Here is an 18309-nt window from a genome sequence, read left to right as displayed (position 1 = left end):
TGCAAGTCTTTTTTCTTTCATACCTTGGCTTTTCAAAAGAGCACAGGATGACTGAATTTATGAAGAGTGCAAATTATCACTACAACCTCACCAAAAGTTTCATCCCAATTTTTTGAAAAAACTTCACTCCAATCAATATACAAATACTTGCAGATTATAGTCAGCAGGGGGCAGAACAGGTTCATTTCCTGCCACAACTCACTACTGTAACTGAGCAGCTATGCAGCCAGTACAGATATCTTACTTCATTGCGCTGAGTACTCATCAGCCCACCCTGTCTGCCGGGAAAGATGCGTTGCAAGGGAAAAATTAAGCAACCTCTGAACCAGTAATGTGAGGAAATGTTATCAAAACTGGATTTGGTTCTCTCTGATGCGGAAACTTGAAGGTGACCTCATTGAAGCTTATTTGAAGAGAATACCAAGTTTACTCAGGCAGCTTCTTCACTATGGCAAAGGATTCAAACAATGGGGACAAAGAATATATATTCTGAACTTTTACTGCCCACCCCTAGTTACTCTACGAAGGTGGTGTAGTTTGGTACTGCTTGCTTGGCCACTTCAGAGGGCAGTTGAGAGTCACTTAATGTGGGACTGGTGTCACATATCATCCAGAACTGGTAAGGAGAGGATATTTTCCAGAAAGGATATTGATGAAGTAGTTGAGATTTTACAACAATCCACTAACTTCATTGCCATTTGTAGCTACTTGTTTTAACCTGATTACCTACAGGATTCAAATCTGAATTCAAATTCCCAAATTGTCACAATGGGATTGAACTAACAATTTTCTGGATTATTAGTCTAGTAACATAACCACTACACTACCGCACCCTAATGCTAATCTGTAGCAAATGGACTGGCTTTTTGGCCTAATGGGCTTTTCCTGTTCATAAAAATCAGATTTTGGTAAAAATTTAGAGTCACATTAGTACTACAGCACTGAAAGAAGCCATGTAACCCATCGGGTCTGTGTCAGCTGTAAATTGTATATTAATTGTTTAATTCTATTCAGGTGGTGGACATTAACTGGGAGATTCACTTGTGCTCTTACACATAAGAGCAGATTGAAACTGTGGCGGTGGGTTTGGAAATGCATGTCTGTAGTGTGTGCCGCTATAAATAAAAGCTTCTAACGTGTAAAGATCGGGCTCTAGTTTGATCCTTCACCACTCGGCTATCTGGATTAGATCATCAGCTCTATGCTGGAGTAATCTGAAACTAATCCCAAATCCCCATATTTTCCAATGCTTAAAATATTTATCCACTTTTCCCTTAAAAGATGCAATGGTCTTTTCACCAACCACTCCAAAGCACAGCATTCCATGTTTCAATATTCCTCTGTGTAAGGGAATTTCTCCTAACCCCACACCCCTCCTCACTTACTGACAATTGAGAATGATAGTTTTGTTAGGCAAGGGCATGAATGAATATGAAACAAAGGTGAGTAAATGGAGTACAGGTAAAGATCAGCCATGATATTCTTAGCAGAACAGACTTGAGGGGCTGAATAGCCTACTCCTTTCCAATGTTGTTCATTCTAAACAGTTTCCTAATATCGCCAAGGACAAAACAAACCAAAGTTGTCATCATCAGTGAAGAATTACTAAGTTAAAAGGTCACACTGATAAGACTTCCTCTTCAGAAACATGCCATTTTACATATCTATATTCAATGGAGCTCTGCTATCCTGAAGATTTGCCTCTTGTCATCTGGTTAACCCAAACAGCCATTCTTTATTTGAGGACATCACACCCACAGTAGAGTGCTTGCTAATAGGAGATAAAATGGATAGTGACGAGGGGTTTAATAGCCCTGATGGTTAACTTATTTTTTTGTGAATGTACACTCAAACTAGTGGGAGTCAGTTCTTCTTATTTGCTTGTGTGGATCCAGTGAATGGAGCAGCAGGGACCAGTGCTTAAGCACCAAAGCGCTCAAAGACAAACGTCTAGGGATGCGAGGAAACAACTGACACTGTGTTACAGACACTTTGTGATGGAAGGATGTCTATCAACAATGAAATATTACTTGCGTGCAATGATTAAAAACAGGCACAGTAAAATGTCAAACTTAAATTATAGCAAGTTACAGCGATATGAGCGGTTAAGCATTCCACAATTTATTAGGTTGAAGTGCTCAGAGCCTAGAGTCTTGAATTATACTGGGATATTTTCAACCAGAGCAACTTACAGAATCACACAACACAGAAGCAGGATTTGCAGCTCATTGTGCCCATGCCCGCACTTGGTAAAGAGCTACCAATTAGTCCCACTTAGAATTGTTAAAGTGCAGGAGGCGACCATTCTGACCATTGTGTCCGCACCGTCTCTCCAAATGAGCAATTCACTTAAAGCCATCCCCCCACCTTCTCCCCGTAACTCTGCAAATCCTTTTCATATAACAGTCTAATTCCCTTTTGAATGCTTCAATTGAATCTGCCTCCACCACGTTCTCAGGCAGCGCATTCCAGACCTTAATGACTCGCTGCGTGAAAAAGTTTTACATGTCGCTTTTGCTTCTCTTAACCATTTCTTTAAATCTGTGCCCTCTCGTTCTCAATCCTTTCACGCTATCTACTCTGTCCAGACCCCTCATGATTTTGAATACCTCTATCAAACCTCCTCTCAGCCTTCTCTTCTCCAACGGAAACCGTTCTAACTTCTCCAGTCTATCTTCATAACTGAAGCTCCTCATCCCTGGAACCATTCTCTTGAATCTTTTCTGTACTCTCTCCAATGCCCTCACATCTTTTCTAAAGTGCGGTGCCCAGAACTGGATGCAATACTGCAGCTGAGGCCGAACTAGTGTCTTTTATAAGTTCAACATAACTTCCTTGCTCTTGTACTCTATGTCCCTATTAATAAAGCCCAGGATACTATATGCTTCATCAACCGTTCTCTCTACCTGTCCTGCCATCTTCAATGACTTAGGCACATATACACCCAGGTCCCTCTGCTCCTGCACCCCCTTTAGAATTGTGTTTCCTACCAAAATACATCATTTCACATTTCTCTGCATTGAACTTCATCAGTCACTTGTCCACCCATTCCACCAACTTGTATATGTCCTTTTGCAGTTCTACACTATCCTCCTCACACTTCGCAATGCTTCCAAGTTTTGTATCATCTGCAAACTTTGAATTTGTGCCCTGTACACAAAGGTCTAGGTCATTAATATATATCAGGAAGAGTAAGGGTCCCAACACAGACCTGTGGAGGACTCCACTATAAACCTTCCTCCAGCCCGAAAAACATCTATTAACCACTACTCTGTTTCCTGTCACTCAGCTAATTTTATAATTATGTTACTACCATCCTTTTTATTCCATGAGCTATAATTTTGCTCACAAGTCTGTTGTGTGGCACTGTACCAAATGCCTTTTGAAAGTCCATATACACCACCACATCAATTGCATTACCCTCATCAAGTCGCTATTACCTCCTCAAAAAAACTCCATCAAGTGAGTTAAACATGATTTTCCCGTTAAAAAAAAGCCATGCTGGCTTTCTTTAACTGACCTGCATTTGTCATGTGACTATTAATTTTGTCCCAAATTATTCTTTCTAGAGGTTTCCCTACCTCCAAAGTTAAACTGACTAGCCTGTAGTTGTTGGGCTTACCTTTACACCCTTTTTTTTTTGAACAAGGGTGTAACATTTGAAACTCTCCGGTTCTCTGGCACCATCTAAGGATGACTAAAAAATTATCATCTTCTGCGATTTCCACCCTCATTTCTTTCAGTATCCTTGGATGCATCTCATCTGGTCCTGTTGCCTTATCCACTTTAAGAACAGACAGCCTATCTAATACGTCCTCACCAATTGTAAACCCTTCTAGTGTCTGAATTACCTCCTCTTTCATCATTGCTGGGGTTGCATCTTCTTCCTTAGTAAAGATAGATGCAGAGTATTCAGTTAATACCTCAGCTGCCTCCATGCATAAATCCCCTTTATTGTCCCAACTCCTCCTTTTACCACCCTTGTACTATTCATATGTCTATAGAAAACTTTGGTATTCCCTTTAATGTTAGCTGCCAGTCTCTTTTCATGCTCTCTCTTGGCTTCTTTTATTTGCTTTTTCACTTCCCCTCCAGGCTTTCTATATTCAGCCTGATTCTCAATAGTATTTTCTACCTGGCATCTATCATAAGCACACTTTTTCTTTTTTATCTTGATCTCTACCTCTTTTGTCATTCAGAGAGCTCTGGATTTGTTTATTCTACCTTTCCCCTTCGAGGAAACATACTTTGACTGTACCCAAACTATCTCTTCTTTTAAGGTAGCTACCATTTTCCCTGACAACCTCTGACTCCAATTTATTCGCCCCAGCTCCGTTCTTACCCCATTGAAGTCAGCTTTCACCCAGTTAATTATCCTTACGTTGGATTGTTCTTTGTCCTTTCCATAATCAGCCTAAATCTTATGATGCAATGATCACTAAATGATCTCCTACTGATACTTGATCCACCTGGCCCACCTCATTCCCAAGAACCAGATCTAGCAGTACCTCCTTTCTTGTTGGACGAGAAACATACTGCTGTAAGAAAATTTCCCGAACACACTCTTGCCCCTCACTGCTCTTTAAACTACTAGTAACCCAGTCAATGTTTGGATAATTAAAGACCTCCCATTATAAATACCCTATAATTTTTGCACCTCACAAATTTGTTCCTCCATGTCCTTCCCACTAGTTGGCGGTCTATAGACAACACCGAGCAACGTAACTGCAGCTTTTTTGTTCCTTAGCTCTAGCCAAATATATTCTGTTCTGGACCCCTCTGGGACATCCTTTTTCTCCAGCACTGCAATGCTCTCCTTAATAAATACTGCCACCCCTTCCCATTTTTTCCCTCTTTTCTGAACACCTTGTATCCAGGAATATTCAATACCCAGTCTTGCCCTTCTTTAAGCCAGGTCTCTGTTATAGCCACAAAACCATATTTCCACATGTCAATCTGTGCATGTAACTCACCAATCTTATTAACACTCCATTCATTCACATACTCCCCCACTCTTTTGCCATGGCCCTGCAAATATTGCATTTTTAGTTTTCTCCCTTAATAAGCTTCGGTCTCCAAAAGCAACAGCGGGCTAGGGCAAACTTGATACGAGTGGCTAACAGGAGATTCACATGAAAAAAAACGCACAAGCTGTCTGCTTCCGTCCCCTGCATTCCAACCCTATACACACTGGCTCCCACCCTTGCAACTTACAGAAAACTAATTACTGACTGAACCTCATTGGCAGCAAAAATTCCCATCTTTCAGACGTGCCACAGGGAGTCTCACTGCTCTAGTCCAGGAAGTTGCTCACAGCCCTGTTCACCTATAAAATTACAAACTTCAACAAGGACAATCTCAGATCTGTCAAGGTGCCAACAACCAGGACTTTCAACTCACGACTCTCAAAACCTCCTCACCTTTGTATGTCAGGTTCCCTGGATACACGACAACTGTTTGCACTGCTTCTCCATTCTCTTTCAACCCAGGAGCTACAAAAAGAATCAAAATTATTCCAGCACTGCTACAGATCAAACCCAAATAATGTCAATAGTCAAAGCAAACATCTGCAGTAGTAAACTGATGCATAAATTATACTGCGTGTCTGAATTGCAGAGAAATTCTTCAAATCAGTCCTTAGCCTCTTCAAGTGGCCTCCTCCAGCAGTTGCTAAAAATAGAGGCATTAGACCTGCTTTGAAAGATATGGCTTAAAGAAAGCAGCAGAAATGAGATCTGCATATGACACTTAATTCAGCAATACTATGTCTACAAGAGGAACAAAAACATATTTCTTTAGAGTGTAATAAAAACAGGAAGTGCTAGAAATACCCAGTAGGTCTGGCAGCATCTGTGGAGAGAGAAACAGTTAACATTTCAGGTCTGTGACCTTTCTTTCAAATGTTTCTGATTTGTGACAGAGGGTGGGGAGCAAATTCCTATACTATCCTTGCACTTTTGGAACCTGCATATGAATTAACCATATGATGAAGGTCTCCCTTCTCTGCTGCTTACAAGGATCAAAAATTTGTAAAAGAAATGAGTTTGGGCAGTCTCAATTTAATACCCTGCAAAAATGGGCCTGTAGGACAAAACTATTAATTTGGCACTAATTAGAAAAAATGGAAATGTCACGCTATGTAACAGGTCTTCTGAGAGTGGGAATAAGGCACATTGTCACAAAGTTTGTAAGTCCAGACTGACTCTACAGTGTAGTTCAGGGAGTCCTGCAGTTTAAAAAGGTGCTGTCTTGAGATGCTTAACTGAGACAACTTCTGCCCTTTTAGGTAGGTGTACAAGATCCAATGGAACCAATCAAACCCATTGGATGCCCACCAAAGCTACTAAGTACCATCACCTCATTCCATGACAACATGAAAGGCACAATTCAGCATAGCAGCGCCTCATCAGACCCCTTTCCTATCCGATCCTGAGTGGCGTGAAACAGGGCTGTGTTCTCTCACCTACACTGTTTGGGATTTTCTTCTCCCTGCTGCTCTCACATGCATTCAAGTCTTCAGAAGAAGGAATTTTCCTCCACACAAGATCAGGTGGCAGGTTGTTCAACCTTGCCCGTCTAAGAGCGAAGACCAAAGTACGGAAAGTCCTCATCAGGGAACTCCTCTTTGCTGACGATGCTGCATTAACATCTCACACTGAAGAGTGTCTGCAGAGACTCATCGACAGGTTTGCGGCTGCCTGCACCGAATTTGGCCTAACCATCAGCCTCAGGGAAACGAACATCATGGGACAGGACGTCAGAAATGCCCCATCCATAAATATCGGCGACCACACTCTGGAAGTGGTTCAAGAGTTCACCTACCTAGGCTCAACTATCACCAGTAACCTGTCTCTCGATGCAGAAATCAACAAGCGCATGGGAAAGGCTTCCACTGCTATGTCCAGGCTGTCCAAGAGAGTGTGGGAAAATGGCGCATCGACACAGAACACAAAAGTCCGAGTGTATCAAGCCTGTGTCCTCAGTACCTTGCTCTATGGCAGCGAGGCCTGGACAACGTATGTCAGCCAAGAGCGACGTCTCAATTCATTCCATCTTCGCTGCCTCCGGAGGATCCTTGGCATCAAGTGGCAGCACCGTATCTCCAACACTAAAGTCCTCGAGACGGCCAACATCCCCAGCATATACACCCTACTGAGCCAGCAGCGCCTGAGGTGGCTTGGCCATGTGAGCCGCATGGAAGATGGCAGGATCCCCAAGGACACATTGCACAGCGAGCTCGTCTGTCGTATCAGACCCACTGGCCGTCCTTGTCTCCGCTTTAAAGACGTCTGCAAACGCAACATGAAGTCCTGTGACATTGATCGCAAGCAGTGGGAGTCAGTTGCCAGCGATCGCCAGAGCTGGCGGGCAATCATAAAGGTGGGGCTAATGTGTGGCGAGTCAAAGAGACTTAGCAGTTGGCAGGAAAAAAGTCAGAAGCGCAAGGAGAGCGCCAAATGCGTAACAGCCCTGTCAACCAATTTTATCTGCAGCACCTGTGGAAGAGTCTGCCACTCTAGAATTGGCCTTTATAGCCACTCCAGGCGCTGCTTCACAAACCACTGACCATCTCCAGGCACTTACACATTGTCTCTTGAGACAAGGAGGCCAAAGAAGAAGACAAGATCCAATGGAACCAATCAAACAAGAGCAGAGGAATTCTATCCATGTCCTGAACAAAATCTACCCTTGCAAAACCAGATAACCTGGCCATTTCTCTCACTGCTGTTTGTGGGGCCCTGTGCTGCACAAATTGGTTGACTCGAGGACATGAAAGATGCTATTATAAACGATAGTTCATTTACTCGTTCTTTTATTGTTGGGGCAGAATGGTGAAGGTTGGTTCTGGTGCACCTGGAAACCCTTAATGCTAATGTTGCATGCTTTAACTGGGAACGTGCTTCAATATCCAGTGCCAACAGCCTTCCGCTGGAGCACGGAAGAGGGAAAAAAAAACTGTAAAAATAACAGATTCCCACTCATTTCCAGGTGTTCCAATGTTACACACTACTCTCCAACAGAGCAGGTGAATGGTCGACCCGCTTCCAGCTCTATTGGTCTCGTGCTTACGCTCACTTCCTTTCGAGTGTACTAGGCTGTACTCCTCATCTGGAAGGTCCTCCCAAGTGAGGGGAAACACAGGTGCAGTTTGCATGCCCTTTCTATTTTCTCCAACTCTGCATCCCCTCCATTGACCTGGATGAGTTTGGTAAGTAAGTACTAGCCTATCATTCTGTCATGCACATTTCTGGCACTGCACAAGATCACAGTATCAGTATTCCTCATTTAACACAGCTTAAATATTTTGAAAGGTAACACCTTTATAGGCAACCAAATTAAAATGCCCACTTTACAGCGCCCTTCATGCACCATTTCTAAAGACAGCCCAAGGGCTTCTGGGCACTTAGGCATCAGCACGACCGGGGCATCTCATCAAGGCAAACTTAAACACTCATTAATTGTAGCCTTGGGAACACATTCATAAAATAATTGCAACAATGAAAATGGTCTTCCCTGAAAAAGTAATTGGTCTCTTTTCAGGCATGTGTTTCCAGTATTAGTTTAACATTTAAATGTTTAGTTTAGTTCTAAACTAAACTAAACTAAAATTTAAATGTTAGAGCACAGAAAAATGTCATTCAGCCCATCAGCCTGTATTTTCTCTGCAACAGTCACTAGTGTTTCTACCCCTCCTTTTAATATCCCCCTTTTTCAAATAATTATCAGATTCCCTTCTAAATGAATTAATGGACTTTGCTTCAACAATGGTTTGTGACAGAGAATTCCATATTCTGACCACCTTCTCAGCAAGCAAGTCTCCACTTTAATTATTTGTGATTACCTGTCTTGGTGCATTTGCTACTGTCTTGCCAACGAGTGGAAACATCAATACTGATATCTTATAACCAGAGTCCTGTCGTCACCCCTTAATCTTGGCAGGTCAAACTGCAACTCCATCTTTGATTCCAACCTACACTGCAAATTTTCCATTGTTTTTATATACTCCAACCTAAGGTAGTGTACAAAGTTCAACGTTACCCATTTGATTTTGCATCCTATCCTCTAGATACAAAGCCAAGGAAATAGTTTGCCTTTTCATGTACTCTACCTTTCATGACACTTGTACTTTCACACCCAGGAGCCCCTATACCTCTACTCAATATAAAATCTTGCCATTTATGCTTATTTCGTTTCCTTAAGCTTACTTAAATCTATAACATTTTATTTCTCTACATTGCACGATGTCTGCCACCTAACAGAAATTCAGGCTTTATAAATAAGGACAAAAAAATAATAGGATAAAGAGATAATGATGAATGTATACAAAACATTAACCAGCTCATAGTTAGAGCACAGTGTGCATTCTGAATTAAAGTCACAGACAGTGTAAAGCTTAGATTTACCAATAAATTGCCAGTGATGGGAAAATACGAGAACAGACTGGAGATACTCAGTTTATTTCAACGCGAGCAGAATGCTGGCCTAAGATTTAATGGAGATTTTTTCAAATAATAAAGTGCGTTGGAGTAAATATATGAAAGCCGAGACAAAGGAGAAATTGGTATGAGGCCTAAACAACTAAGGGCACAGCCACCACTGGCGGGGCAAATTGAAGGTGAATATAGAAAGGGCCAGAGTCAGAGGAACAGAGAGTTCATGGGTTGTCGATCTGGAGTAAGTTACTGAGATAAGGAAGGGCGAGGCCATGGTAGAATTTAAACACTCAGATGAGAATTTTAAATTTGAAGCGCTGGGAGACTAGGTGTCAATGTAAATAAGCAAGGGTGATAAGTGAGTGGGCGATGTTACAGAGGTAGAAGTTGATTATTTGTCATGAAGAGGATATGTTGGAATTTCAACAGGGTTAACTAGGATAAGGTTGTAAACAGTCTTTTTTAACTTGAGACAGTGGCCAAGAAGGGGGATGATGATGATGATGATGATGATTTCAGTCTTCCCAACATGCAACGGAAGGAAATTGCGGCTCATCCAAGACTGGATATTGGACAAGAGGTCTGAAAGCCCAGACAGTTGTGATGAAAACCCCACATGCCAAATGGAAAATGTTAATTTCGTCAAGTGGAGCTTTGCCTGAGAATTTTACTGGAAATTGTTACAAATAACATTTTAAAAAGAACAGCTAGCAGCCAAAATGGCCACAAACATTTGCATATGAAAGAAACCAAAGGATTGGACTGGAGACAGAAATAGTTGACTCGGCCTAGCCAGAACAATGGGCGCTGATTTCAATTATCTGAGATAGCCTTATCAATGTGGTTGTCAAGAGACATCGACACCCATTGACGTTGAAAGAGTCAGCCCCCCGACCAAGTAGGTCTGGACAGCTTGAGGGAAGAGCCTTGAATTTCAGAGAAAATTCCAGAAACTTTGCATTAAAACACAAAGAGGTGGTCATATCATGTGACTTCTTGTGCAACTCTGGGAGTTTGAGAGTCGTAACTCAGAAAGCACACAGTAACTGAGAGCCATCAGGGGAACAGGTTCTCTCTCCCTCTCTCTCACTCTGGTAGAGATCCAGAGAAGCCTGAAGCTGCAGCTGGTGGAAACCAAGTCTGCAGATCCTTACAGTCAACAACTAGGGGACAAGGATAAAGCCCCTCTTCCACCTTCCAGAACCTGAGAAGCAAGCCCAAACCATACACTTGTCCAGCGAGGACTTCAGAACTACAATTTCAACTAAAGACACTGACTACTCACCTGTATTTAAATTTCATTTTTATTATAGACTCTACTCCAACCTCCCAACTCTGTTTTTCCCTCTGTAATCTATTTGTGTGTTTGAGTGAGAGACTCTTGTGTCAACGTGAGGCGTGGATGGGTAGCATATTTTAGTAATTTTTAATTGGCTTAGAGTGATACGGTTAATAAACTTATATCTTCCTTGTTTAAACTCAAGAAAACCTGTCTGATTGGTTCATTTGCAATTATATTAGAGGCACAGGAGCAAGTGCTCACTGAGGTGGTAAGTTAAATCACTAAAGGGGCGAAAGGGGAGCCCGAGACCACTTCCTCACCTGGTCATAACATAGTGGAGGAGGTCAAGAGGTGGTGGAGGGGTAGCGCTGGGCAGTCACATGCAGATAGATGGAGAATCAAATGCTTTGCCACTGGAGAGGTGGACGCAGAGACTACTGCATCTTTTAAGGAAAATTAAATATTTAAAGTAGAGGAAAATACAGGGCTACGGCGAGTGTCAGGAACAGCAGTATTAGTTGTTGAATCTCTCCAGTAAAGAACCAGCACATACGTTATGGTCCAAATAGCCTCCTGTGGTGTAACCTACAATGGCTTTATCCTACTGGTATGCCATCCCACAGTCTTTCACAATCCTCTCCTTGGGTTCTACAGAACGTTTTTATAGAGAAGGTCTAGCATAGTTTACGTATTCCAAGACCAAGGGAACAGTGCTACCAATTGAGCCAATCTGACATGACCGAATGCAGGACAGCCAAATCTCAGCAAGGGAAGGCTAGATGTTTCCCTCAGCAAGGAGAAAGAAAATCCGAGCTGCATCCCCTCAGGGCTAGCTGAAGAGGAGCATACAGATAGCCTTCTCTCAGCTCTGCTAAGAAATGGTTTGTAGTATGGTGGAGGAAGAAGGCAAATAAAAGTCTAACTTCTTAACAAATGAGCAGTGTGATAGGGGAGTTGGGGAGGAACAGTGAATACCTTCACTATAGCATCACACTATATTAAAATATAAAACCAACACAGAAGCAGAGTAAGTCGTAGCATCAATGCATGGCAGCGTAGAGCTGAGACATTAGTTCACATGAGATCTCTGGTCAGTGCAGTCTCTAATCACAGCTGCAAGGAAAGGGCAAACATTGACCAGTAGCTTTATGCACAGGGAGAGGAGAGAGAAGAATCAAAAAGGAGAATTATCTTGAGCCACAACTGCATAACAATAGTACAGTAGCGAGAGATCAACTTAGCTTGAAAAAGCAAGAATCTGTTTGGGTAGAGATAAGAAACAGGAAAGGTAAGAGGTCACTTGTGGGAATAGTTTATAGGTCCCCTTACAGTGGTTACACCGTAGGACAGAGCATTTAGGAAGAAATAAATGGGGCGTGTAAGAAAGGTACCACAATAATCATGAATGACTTAATCTACATGTAGATTGGGTGAATCAGATTGTCAAAGGTAGCCTAGAAGAGGAGTTCAGAGTGCATTCGGGACAATTTCTTAGAGCAGTATGTTCTAGAGCCAAACAGGGAGCTGGCTATTTTAGATCTGGTAATGTGCAATGAGACGGGATTGATCAATAACCTCATGGTAAAGGTGCTTCTTGGTGACAACGATCATAACATGATAGAATTTCACATTCAGTTTGAAGGGGAGAAGTAGGGGTCCAACACTAGTGTTTTAAACCTAAATAAAGGAATTATAAGGGCACGAAGGCAGAGCTAGCTAAAGTGAACTGGGAAACTAGGTTAAAAGATAGGTCAGTAGAGATGCAGTAGCAGACATATATATATATATATATATATCTCTATCTCAGTCATCTCTATCAAAAAGGTGGTGGTGTTGGGTGACCTGCAAAGCATTAAGGTAGATAAGTCCCCAGGGCCTGATGGGATCTACCCCAGAATACTAAGGGAGGCAAGGGAAGAAATTGCTGGGGCCTTGACAGAAATCTTTGCATCCTCATTGGCTACAGGTGAGGTCCCAGAGGACTGGAGAATAGCCAATGTTGTTCCTTTGTTTAAGAAGGGTAGCAAGGATAATCCAGGAAATTATAGGCCAGTGACCCTTACGTCAGTGGTAGGGAAATTATTAGAGAGGATTCTTCGGGACACGATTTACTTCCATTTGGAAACAAACAAACTTATTAGCGAGAGGCAACATGGTTTTGTGAAGGGGAGGTCGTGTCTCACTAATTTGATTGTGTTTTTTGAGGAAGTGACAAAGATGACTGATGAAGGAAGGGCAGTGGATGTTATCTATATGGACTGCAGTAAAGCCTTTGACAAGGTCCCTCATGGCAGACTGGTACAAAAGGTGAAGTCACACGGGATCAGAGGTCAGCTGGCAAGATGGATACAGAACTGGCTCTGCGATAGAAGACAGAGGGTAGCAGTGGAAGGGTGCTTTTCTGAATGGAGGGCTGTGACTAGTGGTGTTCCGCAGGGATCAGTGCTGGGACCTTTGCTGTTTGTAGTATATATAAATGATTTGGAGGAAAATGTAGCTGGTCTGATTAGTAAGTTTGCGGACGACACAAAGGTTGGTGGAGTTGCGGATAATGATGAGGATTGTCAGAGGATACGGCAGGATATAGATCGGTTGGAGACTTGGGCGGAGAAATGGCAGATGGAGTTTAATCCGGACAAATGTGAGGTAATGCATTTTGGAAGATCTAATGCAGGTGGGAATTATACAGTAAATGGCAGAACCCTTAGGAGTATTGACAGGCAGAGAGATCTGGGCGTACAGGTCCACAGGTCACTGAAAGTGGCAACGCAGGTGGATAAGGTAGTCAAGAAGGCATACGGCATGCTTGCCTTCATCGGTCGGGGCATAGAATATAAAAATTGGCAAGTCATGCTGCAGCTGTACAGAACTTTAGTTAGGCCACACTTAGAATATTGCATGCAATTCTGGTCGCCACACTACCAGAAGGACGTGGAGGCTTTGGAGAGGGTACAGAAGAGGTTTACCAGGATGTTGCCTGGTCTGGAGGGCATTAGCTATGAGGAGAGGTTGGATGAACTCGGATTGTTTTCACTGGAACGACGGAGGTGGAGGGGTGTCATGATAGAGGTTTACAAAGTTATGAGTGGCATGGACAGAGTGGATAGTCAGAAGCTTTTTCCCAGGGTGGAAGAGTCAGTTACTAGGGGACATAGGTTTAAGGTGCGAGGGGCAAAGTTTAGAGGGGATGTGCGAGGCAAGTTCGTTACACAGAGGGTGGTGAGTGCCTGGAACTTGCTGCCGGGGGAGGTGGTGGAAGCAGGAACGATAATGACGTTTAAGAGGCATCTTGACAAATACATGAATAGGATGGGAATAGAGGGATACGGTCCCTGGAAATGCAGCAGGTTTTAGTTTAGGCAGGCATCAAGATCAGTGCAGGCTTGGAGGGCCGAATGGCCTGTTCCTGTTCTTTGTTCTATTTAATAACTCTCAGCAAAGATTTATCTCAGTGAGAAAGACTTGAGAAGAATGCATCATCCATGGCTAAATAAGGAAGTTAAGGAGTGTATCAAATTGAAAGAAACACTGTACAAATCTGCAAAGATTAGTGGTAGGTCAGAAGATTGGACAGATTTTAAGCATCAGCAAAGAATAACTTAAAAAAGAGGGAGAAAGTAGAGCATGAGAAAGCTGGCTGGTAAAAACAGTTACTAAGAGTTTCTACAAGTATTTAAATAGGAAAAAAGAGTAACTAAAGCTAGTGTTGGTCCTCTAACGAGTGAGTTTAGGGAATTGATAATGGAAAACAAAGAAAATGGTGGAGGCACTGAACAGATATTTTGTGTCTATCTTCATTGTAGAAGACTTAGAAAAATTCCCAAAGATCTTGAAAATCAAGAGGTGAAAGGCAGGAAGGAACTTAAAAACAATGACCATCACCAGGGAAAAGGTGCTGGGAAAACTACTAGACCTAAAGGCTGACAAGTCCCTAGGACCAGATGGTCTGCACCCTAGGGTCGTAAAGTAAGTGGCTGCAGAGATAGTGGATGCATTGGTTGTAATCTTCCAAAATTCCTTAGATTCTGGAAGGGTCCCAGCAGATTAGAAAATAACAAATTTATTCAGGAAAGGTGGGAGACAGAAAGCAGAAAAATATAAGCCAGTTGGCCTAATATCTGTCATAGAGAAAATGCTAGAATCTATTAAGGTGGTTATAGCAAAGCACTTAGAAAATCATAACAGTACCAGACAGAGTCAACATGGTTTCGTGAAAGGGAAATCGCATTTAACTAATTTATTAGAGTTTGTCGAGGAAGTAACAAGCAAGGCTGATAAAGGGGAACCAGGAGATGTGGTGTACTTGGATTTCCAAAAGGCAATTTATAAGGTGCCATATCAAAGGTTACTACACAAGATGAGAACACATGGTGTAGGGGTAGCATATTAGCATGGATAAAAGGATTGGTTAGCTAACAGAAAGCAGAAAGTAGAATCTTTATCAGGTTGGCAAGATCTAACTCATGGAATGCCACTGGGATTAATGCTGGGGCCTCAACTATTTACAATCTATATCAATGAATTGGATGAAGGGACCAAATGTATGGTAGCTAAATTTGCCGATGACACCAAGATAGGAAGGAAAATAAATTGTCAAGAGGGGATAAAGAGTCTACAAAGGGATATAGATAGGTTAAGTGATTAACAAAAATTTGGCAGATGGAGTATAATGTAGGAAATGTGAACTTGTCCACTTTGGCAGGAATGTTGGCATTTATTGGAAGGGGAATACAGTATAAAAGTAGGGAAGTTTTACTGCATCTGTACAGGACCTTGGTGAGAGCACATCTGGAGTTCTGTGTACAATTTTGGTTTCCTTATTTGAAAAAGAATATAATTGCATTAAAAGCAGTTCAGAGAAGGTTCACTCGACTCATTCCGGGGATGAAGGGCTTATCTTACGAAGAAAGGTTGAACAGGTTGGGCCTATATCTGTTGGAGTTTATATACGAACATACGAATTAGAAGCAGGAGTAGGCCACTCGACCCCCACCCCCCCCCGAGCCTGCTCTGCCATTCAATAAATTCATGGCTGAACTGATTACTCTACATTTCCACCTACCCCCAATAACCTTCCACCCTCTTGCTTATCAAGAATCTATCTACCTCTGCCTTAACAATATTCAAAGACTCTGCTTCCACCGCCTTTTGAGGAAGAGAAATCCAAAGACTCACGACCCTCTGAGAAAAACTTTCTTCTCATCTGTCTTAAATGGACGACCCCTTATTTTTAAACAGTGACCCCTAGTTCTAGATTCTCCCAAAAGGGAAAACATTCTTTCCACATCCACCCTATCAAGACCCCTCAGGATCTTCTTTGTTTCGATCAAGTCGCCTCTTACTCTTCTAAATGCCAATGGATACAAGCCTAGCCTGTCCAATCTTTCCTCGTAAGACAGCCCACCCGCTCCAGGTAAACATTCTCTGTGCTGCCTCTAATGTATTTACATCCCTCCTTAAATAAGGAGACCAGTACTGTACACAGTACTCCAGATGCGGTCTCACCAATGCCCTGTATAGCGGAAGCATAATCTCTCTACTTTTGTATTCAATTCCCCTCAGGTTAAACAATAAAATTCTATTAGTTTTCCTAAATACTTGCTGTACCTGCATACTAACCCTTTACGATTCATTTAGTAGGACACCCAGATCCCTCTGCATCTCAAAGCTCTGCAATCTCTCACCATTTATAGAATATGCTTCTTTTTTATTTTTCCTGCCAAAATGGACAATTTCACACTTTCCCTCATTATAGTCCATTTGCCAGGTCTTTGCCCACTCACTTAACCTACCTCTATCCCTTTGTAGCCTCCTTATGTCCTCATCATAAGTTATTTTCCTACCCATCTTTGTGTCATCAGCAAATTTAGCAACCATACCTTCAGTCCCTTCATCTAAGTCATTTATATAAATTGTAAAAGGTTGAGGCCGCAGCACAGATCCCTGTGGAACACCACTTGTTATATCTTGCCAACCAGAAAATGACCCATTTACGCCTACTCTCTGTTTCCTGTTAGCTAGCCAATCTTCTATCCATGGAAATATGTTATCCCCTACACAATGAGCTTTTATTTTCTGCAATAATCTTTGATGTGGCACCTTATCAAATGCCTTCTGAAAATCTAAGTACAATACATCCACCAGTTCCCCTTGTAACTCCCTCAAAGAACTCCAATAAATTGGTTAAACGTGATTTCCCTTTCACAAAACCATGCTGACTCTGCCTGATTACCTTGACTTTTTCTAAATGCCCTGCCATAACATCTTTAATAATAGCTTCTAACATTTTCCCCAAGATAGACGTTAAGCTAACTGGCCTGTAGTTTCCTGCATTTTATCTCCTGCCCCCACCCCCATTTTTGAATAAAAGAGTTACATTCGCTATTTTCCAATCTAAACGAACCTTCCCCAAATCTAGGAATTTTGGAATATTAAAACTAACGCATCAACTATCCCACTAGCCACTTCTTTTAACACCCTAAGATGAAGTCCATCAGGACCCGGGGACAGGTCAGCCCACAGATCCAACAATTTGTTCAGTACCACTTCCCTGGTGATTGTAATTTTCTCGAGTTCCTCCCTCCCTTCCATTTCCTGACTTACAGCTAATACTGGGATGTTACTTGTATCCTCAATACTGAAGACCAATGCAAAATATCTGTCCAATTCATCTGCCATCTCCTTATTATCCATTATTAATTCCCCAGGCTCACTTTTTATAGGATTAGCGCTCACTTTGTTAACTCTTTTTTAAATATCTATAGAAACTCTTACTTTCTGTCTTTATATTTCTAGCTAGCTTTCTCTCATACTCTAATTTTACCTTCCTTATCAATCTTTTAGTCCTTCTTTGCTGTTTTTTATATTCTGTCCAATCTTCTGACTGCTGAGAGGTGATTTTATTGAAACATATAAGATCCTGAGGGGACTTGATAGAGTGGATATTGGGAGGATGTTTCCTCTAGTGGGGGAGACCAAAACTAGGGAACACAGTTTAGGAATAAGTTGGAGATGAGAATTCTTTCTCTGAGGTTGTTAGTCTGTGGAATTCTCTTCCCTAGAAAGCAGTGGAAGTTGGGTCATTGAATTTATTCAAGGCTGAGTTAGATAGATTTTTGTTAGACAAAGGAGTCAAGCATTATAGGAGGCAAACAAAAAACTGAAGTTGAGACCATAATCTGATCAGCCATGATCTTACTGAATGGCAGAGCAGGCTCAAAGGGCCAAGTCTTATGTTCCTATAGGTGCTGCAGAACCCTGGGAGTTGGTTACAGGTCAGCACACTTAGCAGCGAATGGTCAATGTGTGGCAAAATTGGGTTGCTTGTGTTTTTTAAAATATAATCATTGCTAGGTTGCATGGGAGAGCAGGGGATCTGGAGAATAAATCCCTACTCAGAATCTTTGTTGGATCGACATTTCCCATCATTACAGCAGTGACTAAACTGTAAAAGTATCCAGTTCTGATGAATATCATTGATCTGAAACGTTAACTCTGTTTTGCTTGCCTGACCAGCAGACTGTTCCCAGCGTTTTCTGTTTTATGGTTGTAAAACAGAATCACAGAATAATACAGTGCAGAAGAGGCCCTTCG

At 42.0% G+C, this 18309-nt stretch overlaps 1 protein-coding gene across 6 annotated transcripts in view; it reads right to left on the bottom strand.

The window, feature by feature from the left end:
- Positions 1-18309, bottom strand: part of LOC137351339 (diacylglycerol O-acyltransferase 1-like) — a 167626-nt gene that overhangs the window by 28919 nt on the left and 120398 nt on the right. For 4 of the 6 annotated variants that reach the window (XM_068015791.1, XM_068015809.1, XM_068015783.1 and 1 more), the window contains one exon: positions 5421-5492. The exons of the other annotated variants lie outside the window; for them this stretch is intronic. In XM_068015791.1, coding sequence (XP_067871892.1) covers positions 5421-5492 — 72 coding nt within the window. The remainder of the gene's footprint in view (positions 1-5420; positions 5493-18309) is intronic. 6 annotated transcript variants of the gene reach the window in all.

Source organism: Heterodontus francisci, chromosome 2 (assembly GCF_036365525.1).
Source record: "Heterodontus francisci isolate sHetFra1 chromosome 2, sHetFra1.hap1, whole genome shotgun sequence".
NCBI lineage: Eukaryota > Metazoa > Chordata > Chondrichthyes > Heterodontiformes > Heterodontidae > Heterodontus > Heterodontus francisci.
This window is presented reverse-complemented; position numbering and strand designations above follow the sequence as displayed.